This window comes from Sciurus vulgaris (genome assembly GCF_902686455.1).
Source record: "Sciurus vulgaris genome assembly, chromosome: 15".
NCBI lineage: Eukaryota > Metazoa > Chordata > Mammalia > Rodentia > Sciuridae > Sciurus > Sciurus vulgaris.
The window spans coordinates 67,334,498-67,361,586 of NC_136476.1; the positions used below are offsets into that span (position 1 = coordinate 67,334,498).

The 27,089-nt window shown below is 39.1% G+C and overlaps 1 protein-coding gene across 1 annotated transcript; it reads right to left on the minus strand.

The window, feature by feature from the left end:
* Positions 1 to 26,543, minus strand: LOC306645565 (thioredoxin-like; the record flags this gene model as incomplete). The annotated part of the gene is made up of 6 exons (XM_079113477.1): positions 1 to 76; positions 2,633 to 2,698; positions 6,302 to 6,361; positions 13,146 to 13,250; positions 24,011 to 24,065; positions 26,395 to 26,543. 6 exons carry the CDS (start codon positions 26,541 to 26,543, stop codon positions 14 to 16), a joined length of 498 nt encoding a protein of 165 aa, XP_078969603.1. The 3' UTR covers positions 1 to 13.
* Positions 26,544 to 27,089: the final 546 nt, after the last annotated feature.

Genomic DNA, 27,089 nt, shown 5'->3' on the forward strand with positions numbered 1-27,089 from the left:
AGACGTCAGCCTTTCAAATCAGATCGGAACTACTCCGGTGCTTGGAATAGTAGGAGAAAATACATGCTGTGAAGATCTGAGTCAAACAGAAAAGGGCAGGGAACAATAGCTTGGGTCAAACTTACAGAGAAATTGAAATGCCAGTCTTGAACACAAGGGTTCAGTGGTGATTCTCCAGGCAACCGAGGGGGAAGGCATCAAATTTTAAATAAGGGAATGATATACAGGACGCTGGGCAAGAATTTATTTGGAAAAGATAGCAAAGTTATAGAGGTAAAGCTTGGGGGTATTTGTCTCAGTGAAGTTATTTATGGCTTGAAATAGAAGTAGGGATACAATTGCTAAAGGAGAGAAGGTAGGAAGAGAAGGGGTAGAACCTTGGGAAGCACTTATGTTTGAATCCAGAGGAGACAAGCCAGATTAGAGCTTGGGGGAAGGGTCAGAGACAGAAACCAAAAGAGGAGGAAGTTTCCAGAATAGACAAGCTGGTTAATTAATTGTGCTTTTGGGTAACCAAGAAATATAAGGATTGAGAAATGACTGTTTGAATTAGGTGTATGGGAATAGTTGGTGAGATTAAAGAGTAGATAGATGAGGGAATGAGTAGAAAATAAAAATTGGAAATATTAAATATTTGTATTCTACTTTTTCAAGAATTAGAACATGAAATGAAGGAGACCAGTTTAAGAGAACATCAAATATATACATTAGACTTTTTCAAGATCTGAGTCAAACAGAAAAGGGCAGGGAATAGCAGCTTGGGTGACAGAAATCCAACCCAAAGTTCCCATATCTGCAGGACCTATGAGGTAGCTCAGGTTCAGGCATGGATAAATGCAATGTTCAGTTAGCTCTTCTCTGTCGGCTTGTCTCTGCTGTTTTCCTCTATGGTGGTCTCATTTTCAGATTTCCATATGGTGACAAGCTAGGTGTAGTAGTTTCAGCCCCATCTCTTCCCAAATTCAAATTCAACAATATCAAAAGGGTAGAAATACTTTGACCTAGCTGCTCCAGCAAAGGTCCTGGAATTAGCTCTGGTTTGGTTTGGATTGGCTTGATTAGAATCAAGGGCCCATTCCTGATGGAAACAGACTTCACTGACTGGTCTAAACCTAAAGATGATGCCCCAAGGAGGCACCTGGGCCAAGATGGGAAAGGACGTGGTTCCTTGGGAGAAAATCAGAGTTCTGCCAATAGATAATGGACAATGGATGCCAGATGGTGAAAACATGTGCAAACTCCAAGCTTGAAAGAGGGTAACTGAAGGATGGCAGCCTGGAGCAGGAGGGAGGGAATGCAATCAAAATGCTTGGATGGAATTAATTTTTGAAAGAAGGGCACATTTTTATTTCTGAGAGGGAAGGGGAGAAAACAATAAAAGATGATGCATAGGTAACTTGACATGGAGGAGGTGGTACAAATTGAGAGAATGTATATTAAGTAGCTTTAATTTTCAAGTAAAAGCCCAGGGGGAAGGGAACATGTAATGTTATGTTTAAAAAATAAGTTAAATTCATTGCAACGATTATATCACAGTAAATGCAAAACAGATGGTAACTGAAAATAAAATTCTACAGTTATGTATCAAATGCTTTTATTCATTACACTACAGATAAAATCTTCCCAAAATTTAAGAATGAATTTGTTTACACATATTCTTTGCAACATTTTAACTGAATACTATTTTCAGAGAGTAGATGTATCATAATTTACTTAGTCATGCCACTAAAAAAGGACATTTAGATTGCTTCCATTTTAGAAACTACACACAATGCTATAATTATTATACACTTAGCTGTTTATTTTTCCTTATTTTCTGTAGTGTGAGTTCCCAGGGGAGAGGTCATTGTGTGAAAGGGAATGAACATTTTGTGCCTCTTGAATTTGTTGCAAAATGACATTTCATGAGATACCCACAATTGTTCATGCCCCCAACCATATATGAAGGGCTACTTCAATCAAGTGCCAAGTGTTTTAGACATTTCATTCTATAAACATTTTCAAGATAACAGCTAACAAAACATGTTGGGGGCTTGATGCCAGCGTGGATCTGACACTTGCTTATGTTAATATATTTAATTTTTACAACAACCCTGTGAGGGAAAACTTATTATGATCCATGTTTGAACAGAAGGGGAAACTTGGAGATATACAGATGAAGTCCATGCTGCAGGTCCCACAATTAGGCAGTAAAAGAACTGGTTTTTGACCCATGGGAATCTGGATTTAGAATCTGCATATTCGATCATATTCATCTTGCCCTCTGATAGCTTTTTATTAATATTTTCCCATGTGGTGTTAAGAACTTGTACACATTGGTGTGAGAATTTCATCATGCTCTTCTCTGAAAGATTCTTGATGGTTCTACCCCAGGGTAGAGGTAATGGTAGAATAAGTCTTATGCATTTGGGCACCTCAGATGGTCTAAATAGGGAGATTTGTTATAAATCCTGCATTTTTTAACCTTTTGCCAATTTGTAAGTTCAGAAATAAAAAATACTAAGAGTTAAAAATAAATGTGTTGTTTCACCATTCAGGATATCTTTAGCTTTTTTTCTTTCTTTCTTTCTTTCTTTTTGCTCTGATGGTTCTATAATCTAATTTGACCTTGCTGGTTTCCATGGAAACATACCTTCTGGATTTGCTTGAACATCTGAAATGTGGGTAGTGCTTTGATGTGACAGGTTTCAGCCAACTCCTGGAAAAGAAAAGAAAAAAGAAATGGTATGTCCTCTTTCTGCACTAGCCGCATCACTTGGCGAATTCGCAGGAGGTGTGTCTTAAAGCCCCAGATACACCTGACACTTTTTATTTTAAAATTTTTTTTTTTTTTTTTTTTTGGTGCTGGGAGTTGCTACCATTGAACTACATTTCCAACCCTTTTTATTTTTTATTTTGAGACAGGTTCTCAGTAAGTTGCCAAGGGTCTGGCTAAGTTGCTGAGGCTGACCTTGAACTTGTGATCCTCCTGCCTCAGCTTTTTGAGTCCCTGGGATCACAGGCGTGTGCCACCACATCAGGCAAGCCTGACACTTTATAGACTCTCCTGCCAAGAAATTTCCTAGTATATACCCCAAGCCTCCAGAAATGTGACAATGGAGAATGAACATTCTAGAATTCCCAGGCTGTTTCATCCCATAGCTCTAGAAGAAGGGAGAGAGATGGAGGCCAAACCAAATGGATGCGGAGTGGCTCAATGAACCGTATGTCAAAGACCTTGTGAAAGACTGCAGAGGAGGCCTGGGGAGGCAGCACGGGAAGAGCCTACTGCAAAAGTAGGGACGAATAAAAATGCCTTCATAAGTCATGCCGAAGACATGGAATGATGTATGGGTTCTAGCATTTTAACACACAGTTCTTTCTTTTAACACCTACAGCCACCTCACTGCTCATATTTGTGAAAGATTGGGAGTCCAAAGACAAGAAAATAGACTGAAATCCCAAAAGTTTTAATCCATTCTGCACTACTTCCAAATGGTAGGGTTTCTTTTTTCTCTTGTTGAGGAGTCAGAAGAAAATTAGCCATCCACAGGATAAACAAAATTACACATCTCTCTTTAATATAGCTATCCTTTTATTGGCATTAAATCCCTTTCCCCACCCTAACAGAAACACTCATACAAACACACATGTACACTCACTCATACGAACACACATGTACACTCACTCATACGAACACACATGTACACATGTATACGGTAAATTATAATTTTCATGACCATAGTGATGAAAGCTAATAAAGAAATTCCTATTAAAAAGTGTTTTTTTTTTTGTTTCACCTTAAAAGATAAAGAACTACAGTAAAAAAAAAAAAAAAAAGAATGTGACAATAACATGTGTTGGCAAGGATGTGGAGAAGTTAGGACTCTTTGGGTGATGGTGGGAATATAAAATGGTGGAGCTACTTGGGAAATTAGTTTGTCAGTTCCTCAAATGTGAAGTGCTGAGTTACCATATGACTTAACAATTCCACTTCTAGATATATACCCACAGAAATGAAAACTCATGTTCACACAGGAACCTGTGCACTAATTTTTATATCAATATTATCTGCAATAGTTGAAAGGTACAAACAACCTAAATGTTCACCAATGGCTGAATGGATAAATAAAAGGTGGTATATCCATATAGTGGAATGTTATTATATTATTCAGCAAAAAATGAAGTGCCAATATATTTCATAACATGGATGAACCTTGAAAACACGCTGTGTGAAAGAAGCCAGTCGAGACCATCCATGATTCCATTTGTATGAAGGAGCAAATCTACAGCTGGTGTGCAGATTTGCAGTTGCCTCCTGAGGGTGGGGGTGGGGCATGGAGGAAATGCATGGAGGAAATGGTGATGCATGAAGAGTATCGTGTTTCTTTCTGGACTGTAGCAATGGTTGCACAAGTTTTTGAATATAAAAAGAGAGGAAGAGGTGATGATTCCAGCTGTGCTTTCTGGATGCATGGTGTGTGATTCAACCGATAGGGCAATTAAATAATGTTCAACCTCAATGAGGCTGAAAGGAAATGGAGAAATGGAACTTCTGTTACACGCCAGGCATCTTACTATATATTGTATGCATTTTATCATTTGCTAATTATGAGTGCCATGTTTTGCAGCTGAATAAACTAAAGTTTGTAAAGGTTCAACCTCTATAGCTTCAAACCTTTAAAGGGCTAGACAGTGAATAATATATATATATATTTTTTTTTTTTTTTTCATTCCAAAGTTTATTCACTCTAAGGTAGCTATAGATCACTTGTTATTGTTATTACTATAGTTTGGATGCTGAATGTCCCCAAAGACATTTGGTCCTGGAGTGAAGTTATTGAGAGGTGATGGAACCTTTAAAGGGCGAGGTCTAGTGGGAAAGCTGTAGGTCAATCCCCCTTGAAGGGGATTGTGGGACCCCGTGAACTCTTCCTTTCTCTATTTTGCTTCCTGGCAATGAGGTGAGCAACTTTGCTTCACTATTGCTCTCCCACCATGATATGTTGCCTCACTGTTAGACCAAAGCAACAGAGCCAATCCATCATGAACTGGAACCTCTCAAACTGTGAGCCAAAATAAACCTTATTGCTTTATAGGTCGATTATCTTAGGTATTTTGTTACAGTGATGGAAAGTTAAGACAGTTATTTTTCCTTACTGTAAGTTAACAAATGTGCTAGGAGCAGTGGCACATGCCTGTAACCCCAGAGACTTGGGAAGCTGAGGTAAGCAGGATCTCAAGCTCAAGGTCAACCTGGCAAAAACCTTTGACAAAATAAATAATAAAAAGGGCTGGGGATGTTGCTTAGTGACAGAGTACCCCTGGATTCAGTCACTGGTACCACACACTCACAAGCACACAAAATTAACAAATGGTAGGAGAAATAATTTTTGCAGAGACATTATATATAAGGCAAATTTGGATTGAGAACATGAGGCTGATTATTTTGGGTGGGTTGGGGTAGGGACGGATGACTCTAGAGATAGGGAAGAATATCTTGGAGTTCCTTGTGATACTTAAGAAAACCCACAAAAAAGCATAAGATAAAGCTAGAGGAAAACAAGATAGAGTAAGACGTTTGTCATACATGGAGTTTGGTTTTAGAAAATGATTAGTAATTTATCACAAGATGGAGATGGAATTATTTTTCAACATGAACTTAACTCCATTTGATTGGCATTGTCTTCCTGGAGCATCTCTGCTGAAGAGGATTCTGGGGCAGAATCCAGGGCAAGTGGTGGAGAATGTTGGGATTGATTAATGAGGGCTGCCATAGTATGGGGTAGTGGTGGGGGCAGCAGGAGATACACATATTTGCTAATTTAAAATCAAAGACTGAATATTTTCCCTGATAAATGGATGATGATATATAATGGAGGTGAAGGGATGGGAGAGTGAGAGAAGAATAAATTATGTAGAGGGAAATGAGAGAGAGAGGGGTATGAAAGATGATGGAATGAGACAGATGTCATTACCCTATGTACATGTATAATTACATGAATGGTATGAATTTACATCGTGCACAACCATAGAAATGAAATGATGTACCCCATTTGTGTACAATGAATCAAAATGCAGAATGTAAAAAATAATAAAAAAAGATGTACTGAGCTATAGTAATCTAGCAGTGAAAAATGTATATTAAAAAAAGTAATAAAAGACATACGAGAGCATTATGTGGGGATTTACTACAGTTTATGGGGAAAAGAAGTGAAATTCCACTTGATTCCACATTGATTATGTAATCATGGAGATAGTGCTACTCAATTACATTGCATTTAGGTTTTAAGTATCCACAGGTTATAATTAAGATTCTTACCGGAGAATCGTCCACATCCACATTAGCAAACCTTACGTTTTGGTATCGCAGAGACAATGCCTTAAAAAAAAAAAAGAATAAAAATTCCCCATTAGCTTTGTGCTAATATTAAAACCCACACCAGAGGTGTCTTTCACCCAAAACAAGAAATGAGCAAAAAGGTTGTTCAAGAAAGCTAAGCCTCATTCTGGTGTTTTACTACTGCCTAGAACATGAAGCATCAGGTCAAATGCCAGACTGTGCCAAGGTCAAGAAAGGATCAAGGGCAGAAGCTGAAAGAACCAACATGATGACTAACATTTCAAGGCTGGAAGAGGACAGACACAAAGCAAAGGAACAGTGAAATGTCTGTGCAGGTCCCTGTTGAGGTGCTGGGAGGGATGGGAGCTTTTTCCTGGGAGTAGGTTGAAGGACATTGCGTTCTTCAGACGCAGTTTTCAGCTGGAGGTGTAGCCCAGTGGTAGAGTGTTTATCTAGCACACATGAGGCCTTGGGTTCCATCCCCAGCCCCACATTTTTTTTTTTCTAAAATTCACCTTTGATCATGACAAAATCCTTATCAAAATTCTTTTATTTTAGCTGGGCACACTGGTGCACACCTGTAATCCCAGCAGCTTAGAAGGCTAAGGCAGGAAGATTGTGAGTTCAAAGCCAACCTCAGCAACTTAGCAAGGCCCTAAGCAACTCAGTGAGACCCTGTCTCTAAATAAAATATTAAAAAGGATTGGGGATGTGGCTCAGTGGTTGAGCACCTTTGGGTTCAATTCCTGATACCAAAAAACAAGAACAAAAACAAAAACAAAACAACAACAAAATAACCCAAACAAAAACAAAACAAAAGACTTCTATTTTGACTCCCCACAGTAACCCATTGACTTATAATACAAAGTCCTTCTTCACCTGGCCTCAGCTTCCCTTTTGAGGCTCACCTTTTGCCACTTCCATTGTATACACTGTAGGCTAGATCATAGATAACATGGTCAACTGTGATGACTCCATGCAATTTCTCAACAAATCCATTACCCCTCCTTTCCCAGAAATGCTCCTTTCAGGGTTCTATGCCTGGTGACCCTCTTAGTTAAGGCTCCCCAAACTACACCCTGTGAACTTAAAGTCAGCTCTCTACTTGTTCTTATCAATAAAGTTTTATGGGAACAGTCTGGCACATTGGTTTTGTATTGTCATTGGCTTTTGTGTTGTAACAGCAACATTTAGTTGGAACAGAGACTGGAGGGTCTGCAAAGCTGATGATATTTACTATTAGGTCTTTACAAGAAAAATGTGCTGACACTTGCTCTAAGATATCAAGGCCCAGATCAAACGAGACTGTGGAGGTTAATTAAGACTTACAGTTTAATATCACTTCTTAAAGCCCCACATTATCTTATGATTCATTTTTTTTAAAAAAATTCTCAGAATATATCCTTTAGCATTTTTTTTCAGAGAGATTCTGTGGGTAGTAAACTTTTATTTTTTTGTATCTGAAATATCTTGACTTCTTCTTTCCTCTCCCTTGAATAAAGGTTTAGCTAGCTAACTCCATTCCACCTTTCCTGCAGAGTCTGAAAAAGAAAAATAAAAGTAAAGATTCCTTGCAGTTAGTGTAAAAATAAATAAATGAGAGTAAAATAAAAAGTCCTTGCAGCTAGAGTCTGGATGTACACTTGGTGTTATCAGTGAGGTGAGACTTGGCTGAAGACAAGCTACTTTCTTCCTACCTTTGCACATTCCTGTTGCACAGTGAGAGGTGACCCTGGGAGGCAGTTCTGCAGGAGGCAGCAACAGAGCCCAACTCAGTGTTCTGATGTCCAGATGTCAATGCCCTGGATGTCTAGAGGCAGCTGGGGCAGTCACAGCACTGGTTCTGGTTCCGATGCCCTGGCTCTTGCTCTGTGGATGGTGTTTTTCCTACCCAACGGAAGATCTCACATTTCCCCTCACTTCCCATTATGACATAGCTTGGACCCCCCCCATAGGTGGATCTGTGTTGTTCTGAGACCATTGTTCATGGAGTTTCAGTCCAGAGTCCATCCATCCAGGCGTCCAGGGATTTCATAAACATTTAATTCCTCATATTAAATCCTTTCTGTCAATTTGGTTTGTTTCCTGATTTGATTGCTGACTGATAACAGTGATCTAGTGTAAGTGGAACCTTTTGTCCAATCCTCTCATGTACTATGAGTTAAAAAAAAAAAAATCACACGATACATGGATATGTTCTCTTGCAATAGTTTGGGCCTTACAAGAAAAATTAAACAAAACATGAAATTCTTCCATTCACGATTTTCCTCAATTTTCATTCATTCACAGACAAAACCTTGTTTGATACTGAATTTGATCAGTTTTAAGTTTGTGGCATCTGAGTAGATTCATACTCCTGCACCTGAGCATGGGCTATTTCTGTGCAAAGTTAGGGAGATTCTCTTATATATTTATATCTATTATATATTATATTATGTAAAGGTTTATATATAAACACACATACCTTTATATTTCTGTGTTTCTGCTTTATGTAAATGGAACCATACATTGGCTGTACTATGCTTTTCTTATCTAATAACAAGTTGTCTTGGAGATAATCCCATTATTACATATGGGCTTACTTCATTCTTTTTAACATCTGAATAATATTTCACAGTGTGGAGTGCAGCAACATTAATTTTAAAAATATGTTTGCATTACTCTGGATTCCAGCAGAAAACAGATGGCACAAATTCATATAACTTGTGGAAGTTTACTTATACAATGACTAACTATGACTACCTGTAAAGGCAAAGATAGGTGTAGGAGGAGCTGTGGCAGTTGAGATGTAGCAGCAACAGAGCTGTTACTACCTCCAGGGCCTAAGGCATAAAGGAGGGAGAATTTACAGAGACTTAGATTTCATTTTATGTTTTGAAAATGCTTCCTATTGACTGTTGGAATTTGATCAGTTTTAAGTTTGTGGCATCTGAGTAGATTAATACTCCTGCACTTAAGCATGGGCTATTTCTGTGCAAAGTAAGGGAAATTCTCTTTTTTAAAGGTTTGAGTGTCAGAATGGAGGGGTCTGTCAGATATTAAAATATTCATTCTGGTGGTCTGTGATTCCACCCCTCACCTCTTCCTCCTCTGCCAAGCATCTAGACCCACATCAATTCTAATCAGAGGACAAGTGCTGTAGGCCATTTGCCACAACCGGAACAGCCAGTAACAAATACGTTGTAGTAATATCCAATATTAACAGTGCCTGTGGAAACCCCCATCACCTGACAGAGGCTACCACACCCACTGTAGGAGTAACCACAGAGGGTGTACCCCACATACTCTGCTGTTGGTGTAACAACTGTCTGAATGGCTAGAGTGTTCCTATTCTTGAAAGACCTGCAGAGACAGTAGATATCTCCTACTCTGATACAGAATACACTTTGCCCAAATTCACTAGTCACAGCCAAAGAAGTTACAGGGAGATTACACTGAGGTGCCAGGCTGGAAATAAAGTTAATATTGTACAATAAGCTGATACTCCAAGACATATTGTCAGGAGAAAGCTGCTTCCTAAGACAGCTATCCCATAAACAGTAGAGATATCCATCCAATGGATGCATAAATTTCAACACAGAAGAACAATAAGACAAGGTATTATGACATCTTCTAAAATTCATAACTCTCTAGTAACAGATTCCATAGATATTGAAGTGAATAAAATGCCTGATAGAGAATTCAAAAGAACAATTTTTTTAAAAGGCCCAATGAAATCCAAGAGAATACAGACAGTTACATGAAATAAGAAAGACAATGCATGTGAATATGTGAATGAGACATTCAGGAAAGAGAGATTTTGGGAAAAAAAAACAATATCAGAAATACTGGATGTGAAAAGCTCAGTATGAAAAATTCACTTGAAAACCTCAAAAACAGACTAGATCAAGCAGAAGAAAGACTACCAGAGCTTGAAGGCAAGTCTTTACAAATATTACATTCAGACAGAAATAAAGAAAAGAATTAAGGAAAAATGAAGAGAACATTTAAGATCTCTGGGCACCATTAAAAGATCAAAGGTCCTCATTACTGGCATACCCAAAGAAGAAGAAATAAATATCAATGGCGTAGAAAGCCTATTCAATGAAATGCTTCAGAAAATTTCCCAAATCTGGGGAAAGATGTGGACATCCAGGTATAGAAGGTCTTTAGAATCCTAAATAGACTTGACCAGAAAAGAACCTCACCATGACATATTATAGTGAAACTGTCAAAAATACAGGACAAAGAAAGAAGTTTAAAATCTGCAAGAGAGAAGCATCAAGTCACAATTAAAGGCAAACCCATTGTACTAACAGCAGATGTTTCAGTGGAAAAGGTAAGAGGGCATGGAATGATGTATATCAAGTTCTGAAAGAAAATCACTGATAACCAAGATTACTATACCCAACAAGGCTATACTTCAGAATCTAAGAAGAAGTAAAGATCTTCCAAGGTAAGCAGACATTAAGAGAATTTATGATCAATAGCCTTACAAAAGGTGCCTAAAGGAACACACCACCCAGAAGTAGAGGAAAGATAACTACAATCATGAGAGCCCGTGAACGAATAAATCCCGATAGAAGAGTAGATATGCAAATGAGAAATAGGAAATAATCAAATATTATCATTAAAGTAAAACATTTAACCACACTTTTTACAAAAGTTAAGATAATGGAATCAGCCTAGGTGTCCATCAACAGATGAATGGACAAAGACTGTATATATGCATCAGATATTCTTAATAATACAAGGGAGTATTATTTAGCCATAAAGAAGAATAAAATCCTATTTGCAGCATAATGGATGGAACTGGAGGACAGCATGTTAAGTGAAATAAGCCAGACACAAAAATTTAGGTATTGCATGTCCTCTCTCATATGTGGAAACTAAAAAAAGATAGATAGATAAATAAATAAATAAATAAATAAATAAATAAATAAATTTACCCGAGAGTCCAAGAGGGATTGCTAGGAAACTGGGAAGGGTGGTGTGAGGGAAGGTACAGGGGGATATAGAAGAAGGGTGGATGGACATGATAAATTCAAGACATACGCATACACAGAGATATCACAGTACATTCCATCAATCTGCACAATAAAAATAGAAATAAGTAAAGTGCAGAAATGTTTTTAAAAAGTGTTCCTTCTGTATATTTCAAGACATAGTAGGCATGTTGAGATGTCATGTAGCCAATTTCTCTGATTATAAGTTCATTTTTAATTGTCAAAGGTTGTGACTGTGATTAGAATGAGTTTAGATGGATTCCAGTAAAAATGTCAAAATGTTAGAAACCTCACTGAGAATAGAAAGGAATATTTTCAGTTTCACAGAGGAATCAATTCTTTTTTTTTTTTTTTTTTTTTTTTTGCTGTATTGGGGATTGAACCCAGGAGTATGCTACCACTGAGCTGCATCTCCAGCCCTTTTTATTTTGCGGTAGGGTGTCTCTGAATTTACCCAGGCTGACCTTGAGCTTGCAATCCTCCTGCCCTCATCTCTGGAGTCTCTGGGATTACAGGAGTGGGCACTGTGCCCAGCTGAAGACATTTTTATATTTGAAGGAGACACAAGGAAATGTGAAACTTTTGCAAAACAAGGAGAAATGCAAAGAAAATGCCCTGAGATTCTTTCTGTTTTACCAAAAACAAATAGAATAATGAGTTTTTAAGTGGGGCAATAGAGAAATTAGATGAAACATCGTATTAAGTATTAACATTTTAATTTGGAGACACTATGAAATATGAACTAGTGTATCCATAGGAAAAAAGTCTGAATACAAACGTACCATTACAACTAGGTAGATTATTTTACTAGACGATTTTACCAAGCAAGGCAGGGAACAAGAAAGAATGTGAAGACAAGGTTTGCCTACCATTTGCATCAGCACAAATGAACCTGGAAGATATTATCCCAAGGGAAATAAGCTAGCGACAGAACAAATCTGACACAATTTCACTTCTATGAAGTATCTAAATAGTCACTTATAAAACCCGATAATTGAATGGTGGTTACCAGGGAATGGTGGGGGAGGAGGAGTCAAGAGGGAGTCGTTCAATTGGTATAAAGTTATGATTTCAGAAGATAAATGAATTCTAGAGGTCTGCTGTATAGTGTAGCATTTATTGTTAGCAATATGATGTGCACCTTAGCAGTTTGTTAAAAGGGTAGATTTCAGGCTAAATGTTCTTACTACCTCTTTCAGGGGAGGGTGAGGAAAAAGTAAAAGGACACAAGGAAGCTTTTGCAAGTGATAGATAACATTTATTACTCTCATTGTGGTCATGGTGATCACGGGTGTTTGCCTATGTCTAAACTCCACAGTTGTGTATATTAAATATGTGCAGTTTTTCTGTCTATCAATTATACCTCAATAAAGCTACAGAAAAAAATGAAATAGAGAATGTCTCTTAAAAGAGACCTGTGATTTTTTTTTTCTGATAATAGAGTTGAAGAATTGGGGAATGTTTACTCTTTTATATTATTGCTAAAAGTAAGTATCAGGTTTATCTGTAGTCTATTCCAGTATTTTAAAGTTCTGAACTCTGGAATCTTGGCAAAATGTCATTATTATAAAGTGATTAATTTTTTTTCATTTTTATAGTTGGACTTTGTTGCACATCTTGACATTCCTTGATGAATTATCTATAGTCAAGCAGCATTAATCTTCTAGTGTCCTCTAATTAGATTCCAATGTATTATCCACTGTTTCTTCAGGATGCTCCAAAATGCAGTAGGGCCCCCAAGTGACTCATAAGTGCCAAACTTTAGAGAATTTCTGGGAAAACTATTTTGGGGCTTAAATTCCTTCTACAACTATGAACTTAATATTATGGATACTTACACGAAAAATAGGACGCATATCTTTGCAGGGACCACACCATTTTGCTGAAAATTCAATCACCACAAGTCGATGTCCAGCATCTTTCAAAAATGCTTTGAATTCATCCTGAAACCAGAACACAAATGAGATGTGTGCAATCACAGAATCACATAGAGCCTTTCAGAGAATAAAATGGTAGGGCTGGTGGGACTGCAAATTAGTGCAACCACTCTGGAAAACAGTTATGAAGATTTCTCAAAAAACTAGGAACAGAACGACCATATAATCCAGTTATCCCACTTCTTGGTATATAACCAAAGGATTTAAAATTGGCATACTACAATGATGCAGCCACACCAGTGTATATAGTAACACAATTCACAATAGCTAGGCTAAGCTATGGAGCCAAACTAGGTGCCCTTTGACAGATGAATGGATAAAGAAAATATGGCATACATACCCGATGGAATATTACTCAACTATGAAGAAAATGACATTGGGACATTTTCTGGTGAATAGATGGAACTGAGAATGTCATGCTAAGTGAAATAAGCCAGCTCTAGAAAGTCAAAAGTTCAGTGTTTTCTCTGATACATAGAAGCTAAACCAAAGTGGGGAAATATGAAAGAGAGAGAGAGAGAGAGAGAGAGAGAGAGAGAGAGAGAGAGAGAGAGAGAGAGAGAGAAAGAGAGAGAGAGAGAGAGAGAGAGAGAGAGAGAGAGAGAGAAGGGGGGGGGGAGTGGAACTTCATCAAAATAGAGGAAAGACCCATAGAATAGATTCATGGGATTGAGTAGGAAGAAAAAGGGATGGGAAAAGGGAAGGGCGGTGGAATGATCTGACTGAACTTCCACTTGTGCATGGATGTGGCAGGGTGGGTCCAGCATCAGGTGTGTCCACAGGACACTAATTTTAAAAAAAAGTAAACTGTAAATGGATTGAAGAGGAATCACTGGAATGGAAGGAGGGGATGGGGAGTGGGATATGCTGGGGACAGAACTGGAGCGAGTTGGGTTCTATGCCCTTGTGATTACGTCAAGGTGGATCCTGGGGTTGTGTCAAAACTAAAAATTAAAAAAAAAAAAAAAAAAAGAAAGAAAGAAAACCTCAGCCAAGTGCCCAACCCTATTGTTCTTAAGCCAATCCAACCTTTTATAAATGTGTCTGAGGTCTGGCAGATTTCTCCATGTAAGTACACATAAATGATGAAAATTCCACAAAACATTTAGACGTTTATTCAGGAAATGAGTTGGTAATGGAAGCTGTCAGTGATGTTACCTCTGGAAAGAAAAGGAGGTTGGCCAGAGAGAAATAAGAGGGGCTAGGTGGAGGTGAACTGTCATTCAAATTGGAAATCCACATTTGATTTTTTTTTTTAAACAAGGTCCTGAAGAGTTACTAATAGTGAAATTAAAAGAAGAATGAATGTAACACCTTCAGTCATTTCTTGTTTTGTTTTTGGGGCGTGATCATGACTCATCTCCCCAAGTCCCTGATTCACCTAGCACCTTCCTGGGCCTTTCATTGGTACATGGTGCCTGTTCATGGAATGTGTACTAGGAGTGAAGATCAGCAGCCATAGAGTGCTCTCTTCAAGATTCATTTTTCCTTCTCTCATTGGAGTTGCAACAATAGTAGCTCATTTATTTTGTGCTTGATGTTTTGTCCTATAATCTCCAAAAACACTCTCTGGAGTATGCACTATTATTATTTCCATTTCACAGGTGAGAAAGTTGAAGTTCATTAACTTTCCCATGGTCAGCCAGCTGGTGAATGATATACTTGGGGTTGTTAACTTAGGTGGTCTGTCTCCAGAGCCCATTCCCTCTACCAAAGACACAAAACCATTTACTGAGTTCTTCATAGTAACGGGACTCACTCTCCCTCCTCTGGTCTTAACTGCATCCTGTGCTCATCTCTACTCCGATCATTAAGATGGGGGATGGAATCACAGTTGGATTAAGTCAAGCACAGCCTGTCCCCATTCGGGACAGGGTAAATACTCTACATATGGCAAGTCCGCTCTATAGTAGTGGGGTCTTGACAATTCTGTTCCCACTTGGTTTAGTTTCAAGTGGGTAAAACTGTCAATTCAACGAGGATGTGTTTTCCTCCTGTATCGATATTCCGCTAACATGGGGTAACCAACTTCTCAGAGAGAAGGATACAACTGTGATCCCAAAAACAGGCAAGAAAATTTCCTGCCTTCATGGAGCTACATTTGAGAAGCAGAAGCTGATGGCAGGATATGTAGTTAAAATATGTATTATATAAGTGATAATTGCCCAGAAGGAGAGAAATGAAGGGAGAAGGAAAAACCGGGGGTGGATTACAAGTGTCTACCTCAAAGGCATGCAGCACCTTGAGGTCCACCTCAAAGAGAAGGGGCAGCTGAATAAAGATGGGAGGAGAGGAGAGGAGTGGCCCTCAGGAGGGGCCTTTGGGGAGGAGAGGAGAGGAGAGGGCCCCATGCCCCACCCCACACCCTTTTCTAATAAGGCTGGGCATTATCAGGTTCGGATTCTAATGCCCACATTAGTAGGATTGATGATGCTCATATCATCCCTCAAATGATGTAGGTCCCATCCTTTCTTTTAGAAGCAATTTTCTTCTTTATAATAATCTCTGCCTTATACATGAATTTAATTTCATAGGGACAGGAACATTGGGAACCCATGGGCTAAGGAACTGAACAGACAATTCACAGAAGAAATGCAGCAGATCAACAAATACATGAAAAAATGTTCACCATCTCTAGCAATTAGAGAAATGCAAATCAAAACTACTCCAAGATTTCATTTTGCAATTATCAAAAATATAAGCAGCAATAAATGTTGGCGAGGATGTGGGGGAAAAAGGTGCACTCATACATTGCTGGTGGGACTGCAAATTGTGCAACCATTATGGAAAAGCAGTATGTAGATTCCTCAGAAAACTTGGAATGGAACCACCATTTGACCCAGCTAACCCATTCCTTGGTTTATACCCAAAGGACTAAAATCAGCATAGTACAGTGACACAGCCACATCAATGTTTACAGCAGCTCCATTTACAATAGCCAAACTATGGAATGGACCAAGAAGCCCTTCAACAGATAAATGGATAAAGAAACTGTGGTATATATGTGCGATGGTATATTATTCAGCCTTAAAGAAGAATGAAATTATGGCATTATGGAACTAGAGAATATCCTGCAAAATAAGCCCATCCCCCAAAAGCCAAAGGCTAAATGTTTTCCTTGATATGTAGATGCTAATTCACAGTAAGGGTGGTGGGGGCTAGGGAAAAATAGAGGTACTCTGGATTAGGCAGAGGGGAGTGAAGGGAAAGGAGGGGGTACAGGGGTAGGGAGCATAGTAGAATGAACCGGAAGTTATTACCCTATGTACATATACAATTACACAACTGGTGTGATTCTACAACATGTACAACCAGAAGAATAAGAAGTTGTACTCCATTTATGTATGATGTGTCAAAATGCATTCTACTGTCCATGTGTAATTAATTACAACCAAAAAACCACACACACACACACACACACACACACACACACACACACACACACACACTCCTCCAGAATGTTCCAAACAGCAACAACAAAATCCACCTAGGAATTATTGATACTACTGGTGATCACTGTTTTCCACCCCATTCCAGAGGTGTGTCTGAGGTTTCTGCTGTCTTTCTGCAAGAAAAGACGTGGATTTTCTTACTTCCATAGAATTTTCTAGGTACAACTAAAGCAGAATCCATGCAACAGGATGTGTTGGGAGCTGGTCGGGGTCCAGCTAGAATCAGAGCAAGAAACCGGAATTGGGGAGGAAAAAAACCCCTTTTGATCAATTCATCCCTTGGCTGCCTCTCTAGATTGGGCCATTTCTCGAGGAACAACCCAAAAAGCAAGAATCGAAAACCTCCCCTGATTCCACAGCAGAGAAGGAATGCTGGGCGAAGGACATAACTCTTGTTTATCAAGTTGGTTTTCAAGGCGGTCACTTCTGAACTATTTAATGAAGCCAAGTAAGTACTTGCCATGTCTTTAATATGCTGCACCATGATTTACATCGGAGAATTGCTGATGAAGCTCTCCTGTTGGCTCAGGTGGATCACTATGGCTATACTATTTGTAGGATCCTAGCCGGAATATAAGGGCAGCTTCTCTGTGACATCATTGGACGTGTAGTCTCAGAACCTGGAACTTTGGCAGACTGTGGATCTAGTTCCACTTTTATGCCACTGCTAACTTGTGGTCAGCCAAGAATCAACAAACTGAGGACCTTGTTGCAGAATCAATAATGTGTCTGATTTGTTTTGATCTTTTACCATCCACTTCCATACATCCCTTTCCCTTCTCCAACTTCCACCCTTCAATCACCAAATAAGAAGTAACTGGGATACTATTAAACACATAATAGACATTTTCATTTAGAATTTCAAAGGAACTATTTTTACTATTGAGAAAAATACTAAAGTCTTAATCCTAAAATAGGTTTCCTGAAAAAAATTTATCTTATGAATCATAGATTCCCTGACTTTCTTATTTTGCTCTATTTAGAAGATAAACTTTGCTTTTAGCACTAAATCAGAGATTGGCAAAACTTTTCTGCAAAGGACCAGATAAGACCCGTTAGGCTTCATGAGCCACATATAGTTTATTTATTTATTTTTTGGGTGTGCTTAGTTTTTATAACCTTTTAAAAATCCAAAGCTATCAGGTCACACAAAAATAGTAGCAGTTTGCCAAGCCCTGAAGTTGATGACTTGCCATTTTTCAGAATTCAGCGTCAGAAATAAACCAAACATGGCCACAGCCTATGTTCTTCAAATCTTCAGAGCAATGAGAACAACAAAAATATGAGAAACTGCAGATTTTATAATAGAAACAAAACTCAGCAAGTCCTTCTTTCTGTTTTATCCATACCTCCAGCTCTGGGCTCTAAGTGGATGAAGTGGCTGGCCCTGGGGAGGACTCAAGCTTTTTCCAGTTTGTCCCCCTGTCTCCACCATCTTCTTTTGCTTTGAGGACACAAAGAATTCTCAAATGGCAAGATGACATTTTTCTTGTGGGTGTTCAGCTATTTTCCTTCTACTATAAAAAAAAATTTGAGAAGGAAAGGGGAAATACTGGGAAATGATGCCTGCCAAATTGTATTGTTATATTGTGTGCATGTACAAATATGTAACAACAAATCCCACCATTATGTACAGTTATAATGGACCAATAAAAAATGTGGAAAAAATACTAGTAGAGTTCAATTTCATTTTGCTACATATATATTTCCAGTTTTCCCAGCACCATTTGTTGAAGAGGCTATTTTTTCTCCAAGGTATGTTTATGATGCCTTTGTCTAGTATGAGATAACTATTTTGTACTATTGGTCTTCATGTCTGTTTTGGTGCCAATACCATGCTATTTTTGTTACTATAATTCTGTAGTATAATTTAAGGTTGGGTATTGTGATGTTTCTTCTTCACTTTTCTTGTTGAGGATTGCTTTGACTATTCTGGGCCTCTTGTTTTTTCCAAATGAATTTCATGACTGTTTTTTCTATTTCTATGAACATTATTGGAATTTTAATAGGAATTGTATTAAATCTGTGGAGTGCTTTTGGTAGTATGGCCATTTTGACACTATTAATTCTGCCTATCCAAGAGCATGGGAGATTTGCCATCTTCTAAGGTCTTTTTAAATTTCTTTCTTTAGTGTTCTGTAGTTCTCATTGTAGAGGTCTTTCACCTTTTTGTTAGATTGATTCCCAATTATTTTATTTTTTTGAGGCTGTTGTGAATGGTATAGTTTTCCTAATTTCTCTTTCAGTCGATTCATCACCGATGTATAAGAATGTAATTGATTTACTAGTAGAGTTTAAATAAGAAAAAAGAAAGATATTTGAAGTATTTGTAATGTCTTTGTTCATTATCTATGTTTTGATATTTAAAATTTTTTTTTTTAGTTTTAGATGGACATATTACCTTTATTTTATTTTATGTGGTGCTGAGGATTGAACCCAGTGCCTCACACGTGTGAGGCAAGAGCTCTACCACCAAGCCACAATCTCAGCCCTATGTTTTGATATTTTTATTCACCATGGTGTGTTTTACTTATTTATATTATTTGCCTGGCTCCTGTTGGTATTTGAGTTTGAGACTCCTAAAGATGATACTTCTGCTTCCCAACCGGAAGTTTTCTTCATGATTATACATTGAAGATCTTATCTTCATGTACCTCTCCTCCTTCGTTTCTCTCTTTTTCTCTTGAGAAGGAAAGAGGGATATTGATACATGGTGAACATCTTCCAAGTGAGCTTTCTTTGCCAAAGCACTACTGACATTTTGGGTTGAAAATTCTTTGCTATGGTGGTGGTTTGGGGAGTTGGGACCCAGTACATTGTGAGGTCATGGCAACATCCTTGGTCTCTATCCTCTGGATGTCAGTAGCACCCCTGACACATTGTGATAACTACAGATATATCCTGGGGGGCCAATTTGCCCACAATCGAGAACCACTGTTTTTTGTTTATTATTTTGTTTTTGTTTTTCCAGACTGCATTTTGATTCATTGTACACAAATGGGGTACAACTTTTCATTTCTATGGTCGTGCATGATGTAGATTCTTACCACTCGTTGTTTTAAACTATAGGCTCTCTTGTGGGCATTACTTTCGTATATGTTATCTTATAGGTACCTGGTTAGTTACATTGATTGTGTCCACTTTACAGATGAGATGATCAAGGTGCAGTGAGTTTAGAAACCTTATGCTAGCTAGAATTAGTTTAGAATTCAAGACTGAGTCACTTGTCACATAGGGAGGAACATAGGGTCAGCTACATGTGGGTCTCAGGAAGCCATTTAGCAGTGGATGAACTTGTAAAAGTGGTCCACTTTATGCTTTGAATATAGCCCTTGCTGCTCTGCCACTGCAACTTATTTTTTAAATGGACATGTTTCTTTCTCTTCCTCTCCCCCTGCTCTTCCCTAATCTCACCCTTCCCTAATCTCAGGGGAAACAGGATTACCTTTCTCCCCCATCCTAGGTAGAGTTATCTGAATTTCAGTACACATCCACCATAGGAATGACGTAATCCAGACTTTGGGGATGGTAGCAGAAGATCTCAGAAATGACTCTCTCCCAAATTAACAGGCAAATTACAACTCCAACGGAGAACATATGGAATGTAGTCTTTGAATCACCTCTATAAAAGTCCCCTGTTCCTGCTGATGGGTAGAATCACAGGCTTTGGGACAGGAGTCCCTTGTGTTTCTCTTTTGCTATCAAAGTGATAAACCTTCATTTTCCTTTTTCTCAAAACCTTGTCCTTGTTATTGGATTGGCATTGGGGACAAGGACTGAACTTTCAGCAACAAACTGAAGTCAATGAATTTAGTGGGTTTTTTTTTTTTTTTTTTTTTTTTTTTCTGTTTGCACTAGGAAGATATCTACCTATTCCACACTCCTTTTCCTTAATAGAACAAGCTCTTCTTGAACTTCTTTCCACTGTTTTTGGAAAGATTGATCAGAATTAACTCTCAGACACAAGTAGTAAAGGAACAAACTTCTGCCACGTCCTAGGTTTCCTTCCAGGTGGGGCCAGGAAGTCTCCCTTTACTGTTAGGGCTTGTAGACTTTTCCATAAGCTAAGAAGCTTACCCAGCCCAAGGGCAGGGAGAGGACAAGCCTGTAGCTCACAGAAGACTGTTTATTCTCAACTAGAATTAAGCACTATTAACATCCAGAAAATGGCTAGAGTTACCAAAATTGACTTCAATGTTTTGTAGAAAGTGTGCCTAGTTAGTAGGTAGGGCAAATTTCTAATCCTGGAAAAATTCTCCGAGTCAACTATTTTCTAGAAAAGAGAAATCGGTCTTTCCCTTTGCACTTGACTGGCTCCTTTGTTTCCTGACATGCACCTGCCTGCATCTTCCTAGACTCATTTCTGAGCTCATTGTTGCAATCATGAAGCTCCAGTACAGTTTGGGTGGAGTCTCGTTGTGAGAAATCAGGGCTACATTTTTGTTCTTATTTTTAATTTTAAAATTTAATGCAGGGTGAAGTCCTGCGAGTAGGCTGGGTATTTGAAGTCTTCAAAAATCAACATGAAAAACAGTGTGTTGAAAAGAAGAACAGGAAGAAAGGGAAGGAATAAAGGAAATCAGGTGAGAGGAAAAGGAGAGAAGGAAGAACAAAAGAAAGCAAGTGGAAAAAAAGGTGAAACAAACAAACAAAAGAAGAAAGACCAGAAGGGAATTTTATTCAGAGAGGAAAGAGGACTTAGAGGCAAGACCTTCATTATGTGGAAGAGTGAATTCTCTTTAGTGTTCAAAGACTTTGCTATTCAAGGTCATATGTAGTGTAAGAACCCAGAAACCACTCTGGACACAGGAATTCACATAAGGGAGTTTATTAAGCACACAGAGAGCGTCTTCCTGCAGGGTAAGAGAGAAAATGAGAGGAAAAGAGAAAGGGCATGCAGCAAGAGAGAGTGTGAAAAGCGAGGAGAGAGAGAGAGAAAGTGAGTAGGAGAGAGAAAGCATGAATGTGAGGAGAAGAAGAGAAAATGGCGGCGAGCTATCCCTAAGCAGTCAAATTCTGCGGGTCAATGGGACCAATAACAGAGAAGGATACTTGCAAGCTGACTGATGAACCAATAGCTGGCTAGGATGTTCACAGACTGACAAGAAGTTGGGAGGTGGGGAAATGGCTGCAGTGGAAAGGGCAGGGGAGCAGCTTTATATTACATTACATGTAGACCTTGCTCTTCAAGGTCATGTCCCATATGCATCCCCTGGGAGCCTGATAGAATAGAGAGCTTGGGGCTCCACCCAGAGCCACGGAAGAGGAAACTGTCTTAGGTGATTCCTCATGTGATTCTTATGTGAGTTACGTTTGAGAAGCACTACTCTTAAGGTACATTTGTAACAGGGAGCTATGGAGCTGTGGACCAGCAGCAGCAGCATTTCCTGGGAAGTATGAGAAATGCAGATTCCCAGGCTCCGCCCTAGACTTACTGGATCTGAACCTCCAAGGGTGAGGCCCAGCAGTGCATAGCATGCTTGAATAAGCCCTCCAGGGCTTCAGTTGCAGGCTCACGATTGGAGAACTACTGGGGTCGATTTTTTCTTATTTTAAGAAACTAGAATCTATGTTGGTCAGATGTATCATGTCTTGCAGGAATAACATTCAAAATATTTCACAACCTGTGTGGTGTGGGTGCCGATCAATCAGAGTGGACAATAGCTGTACATCTTTCTGCTCAGCTGGTTGTTCTACCAGTGTCAACCCTGTATTTGCTGGATTTGGGGGAGATCCAGGGTGAGGGATTGGGTCGGTCTCAATGAGATGGGACAAGGGGATAGAGTGGGGTGTGTGGGGAGAGGCTATTTATCACTAATTTAACAGCTAGTGTGGTCATTCCTAAAGGATATGGAAATGACAACCCCCAAAACAGCAGCCTGGGAAGAGGGAGGAGGAAACAGGTGAAACTTTGATAACATCGATCCTTTCCCAATACATCCTTTCCCAGTGGCAAGACCATCCCTGGAAAGGAAGCAAACATCACCCAGTGACAAGACAATCCCTGGAAAAGGGCAAGCATTGATCCTTTCCCAATGACAGTACAATGGTCCCTCTATTCTTGTTCTGTAAAAATACTGCCCAATAAAAAAAAAAAATTTCAAATGTTTTCTGAATACCCAAACTGATATGTTCTATTAAAGCCTTCAATGGTTAAATCATCTTTCAGCGTGTAACCTATATAAACCCAGAACTCTATTGTAATCACTGACCATTTTCTACCCAGAAAGTGAGCGCATTTGATGCCTGACTCGGCTGCTGAATAAAGGCTTTGCTGAATCTGGGAGGTCTGCACCGGTCTCTGTCACATTTGTGCTTACAATTCCTATGTGTATTAGCTAAACACTGGTCTTGGGATAATGATGATCAAATGTAACAGTTGGCTCTTCTTAGATGCCAAGTGGTATAACTTTCAGAACTGTAATGTTCAGAAGTGAGTTGTCAGAAAAGAAATATGCTTATGCAAAATTAGAATATTTGTTTGAAGTCTCAGCATTGAAATGGGGCTTCTTAATGAAATTTGTAACTTTCAGTTATTCCTTTGCTCTTACGAAGCAAAACTTTGCTAGATCCCTGGATCAAAGTCTAATCAAGAGACAAGAGCGGGAAGCAGCTCTGTTGGTTGGGAGGTCCTGGGTGCTGGCTCAGGGAGTCATGATGATGGGTAGTATGGATAGTAAAGTGGAGAAAAAAAAAAAATGCAAAAGGCCAAGGACTTAAAGAAAGACCAAGACTGAAAAGACCATTCTCACTCAACCCTGCCATTGCCTTAAGGGAAGTGAAAAAATTTGCATGTGTCAAAAGCAGGCCAAGGGCTATGGTTTCCACTTGTGAGTTCTTTAGGATCATGGTAATTATTTTCATCATAGTGCAATCTTGCAAGTGTGGCACCAACTTGTGCCCCTGGTTTTGTGGGCGGTGTCTGTGGTGCACTGCTGGGGATGCGTAGATACTGATCACAGTGAGGAGGACCATGGATCATTATCCTTCAGGCAGAAAAGAGCAAGCACAGGGCTGGAGGGCAAGGAAATGCTTCTCTCTCTGTAGAGAGGCTTGTGGAGTGAGGGGGATGCGGGATGCTGTTGAGGCTGGGAGGCTAAATGACAGACAGTGCAGGTAATGAATGTCTGGGTGGGATCAGGAAGAGGGGGCTGTTCTAAAGGAAAGGAAATAAAATGCTAATACCTGTAGGACACTTTCCCCTCCCTCCAACCTGTTGCCAAGGTTACCTGTCTCCTAAAGGAGTGGTTAATGAATGGATGCCCCCTGGACTGCTCCCTTCTGCCTGTACCCCTTGAGCAGCTTCCCTCTCACCCTTGGGTCACTCCACTTTTTGGCCCATGTTTTGGCCACTAGCCGCATAGGCAAGCTAAGAGGAGAAGGACGCAGAGAAGAAAGGAAACCTAAAATGTAAAAAAGGGGCAGGACACCCCCACTTCCTTAGGCACCAGCTTCCAACTTGGACCTCCTCCTCTGCCTCTGTGGAGGAATCTCTCTCTCTCTCTCTCTCTCTCTCTCTCTCTCTCTCTGTTCTTAAAACATTTTGCTCTTGCCTTGGTGTTTATTGGGTATTCAATCTTCACACCCAGGGAATGGGACTCGGCCCTGAATCTCATCATTGGTATCACTGTGAGTGGGTTGGTTTAGAAAAATGAGGCAGGAAAAAAAAAAAAAAAGGACTTCAGTGGGCCTTTGAAAAACTCAAGCACAGAGGATCACTATGAAAGAACACCAAGGATTTCTTTGTGTTCTCTTCATCGGGAACACAGGAGTCTTTATTTTCTGTGCCTTCTCTCTCCTCTCCTCAGGGAGCTTACAGTCACTGTCAAAACCTCCAGTGCTTCTGGTAGAACTCTGTCAGTGACTATATATTTCTGATTACTTTCATAAACATTTGAAAATTCTGAAAACTGTAAACTAGAAAAGTAATCAACTGGATACTATGTCCAAGATTGCATTAGGTTGCCACCACTGTTTACATTTTGGTGTATTGACTTAAAACACACTCACATACACACAAGAAAAGCATATGTAATTTAGTTTAATTGAATTGCCATTGTGTTACTGCAGGGTTTTGCATGATTCTCTCCTGTCTAATGCTGTGCCAGTGGCGTTTCCTCATTATCTAATGCACTTGATCTTTAATTGTTGCATGCCATGCTATTATTTTGGGGCATAGTGTTTTAATTTCATTTTCAAAATTTATGTTCTTTACAACCTTACAGTTGTAAAAAAAATACCGTGATGAGTATCTGTCTAATACGTCATGATGGAAACTCTTATTTTTCTTTGGGTAATTTCCTAGGAATATAACTCTTTTCAATGATTTTAATGAGCAGTGTCAAACTTTCTTCTTGAGTGCTTGTTCTGATTTACAGGCAGCGGCAATGCATAATCTTGCTCATCCCACCACACCATCGCCAGCATCACATTGGTTTCTACTACTTTAGCTATTTTTTTGTGAAGTGATCCCAAAGAGGTATCTCTTTGTAGTTTTAATTTGCATTTCTTTTATTACTAATATGACTGAAAATATTTTGTTTTTTTTAAATGTAAAGTTATTTAGTATTTGCCAGTCTTTTCCTCCTAGAGGAACTTTTTAAAAAAAAAATTTTATTAGTGCATTATAGTCATACATAATAGTGGGGTTCATCTTGACATAATCATATATATATATGGAATCTAATTTGCTCCACATAAGTCCTCAGTACTTCCTCTCCCCTTCTTCCTCCCCTTGTTTCCCTTCCTTTAATCTATTGGTTTTCCTTCCACTTATTTACTGATTTTTAAAATTGATGCTCGATAGATATACATAAAGGTGGAATTCGCTGTGGTATATTCATATAAGTACATAGCATAATGTGGTCAATTTCATTCCACAGTCTCCACCTGCAATGTAAAGTTGATTGTGTTGACTCAACAAATATTTATCAAGTTTCCACATACTCTAGGTATATAAAGCACAAGAGAAAGAGAACTACATTTTTGTGAACCTTATATTTTGAAGAAGTAGTATTACCAGTGATCTAAATGGGACTGTTTTCTCCAGTTCTGTGGACTTTGAATTACTCATTTCCACTCAACTCAACTTTAATTAACCCCCAAGAAAGGCTGTCTTCATTGTTCTCTCTAACTCTGAAGGAGAATCTAAAATCTAAACTTTCTGTACTGGGATTTTCTAGAGGAACAGAATGAATTCAATACACATACACACACACACACACACACACACAATTATAAAAGGGGATTATTAGATTGGCTTACATGATCAGAGGGCAAATAGTCCCACAGTGTTCTTTTGCAAACTGCACAGCTGGGGAAACCACTGGCTCCTCAGTCCAAGAAGCTGGAATCCTTAAAATAAGAAGAACCAATGATGCAGCTCCAGTGCAAGGCTAAGGACCTGGAAGCTCCATGGAGCATCACTGTCTAATGCTGTGCCAGCTTCTTGAATCCTTATGTTCAAAGGCTGAAGAAGCTGGAGTCTCAAGTCCTCAGGCAAATGGTGGCAGCAAAAAAATGCACTTGATTAAGAGGAATCTAGCTTGTGGACACAGGGAAGTTCCCCCCTCTTCTGTTATTTTTTGCTCCAGCCAGGCCCCCAGCCTATAGGATGATGTCACCCATGTTCAGGGTGGGTCTCCCCACTCAGTTCACTGACCCACAAGCCCATTGTCTCTGGAAACACCCTCACGGACCTGCCCAGAAGTGTGCTTTGCCAATTTTCTGTGTCAATGCAGTCAAATTGACAACCAGGATCCACCACTCCATGGTTAATGGCCTGTGGTCTGTCAGTTTTTGAATGAGGAATCTGATTGTGATTATTGTTCTGGAGCTCTGGACTCATAGGTGGTCTCCCAGTTTCCCTTCACTCTCACCAGGTCCCATGTAGGACGGACCGTAACATGAGTCCTTCACACCTGAGGTCTCTATCGTCAGTTTATAAAATTAACTCAGAATATTATGGTGTTAAATGTAAAACCTAAAAGTCTGAAGCCTGGCATGGAATGGTCAGTCCTCAATAAATGTTCATCAAGGAGACTAATGAGCAAAATTATTATTATTATTCTCAACTGCTGAACAAAATAGGCTAGGAGCTGTGAAAAACTACATTTTGAAATTTGGGAAAGCAGGGAGGAAAAGGGCCAAACTTTCATGGATCCTCTGGGTCTTGGCTGCCATCAAGGATGGTGGATGTCCATCTCCTCAGGGTATAAAGTGACTAACCATGACTTCAGCAATTTTGCTCCAACTTTTTGATTAATTTCAGGGTGACCCCCAAACTCAAAACATTGTTACTGGTTTCAGTTTTACAATTTTCTGAGAGGCATAGATTAATGTTAAAGGTTTTTCACACTTTTAATGTTTGAGCAAAAGAGAGTCATTAGAAAAA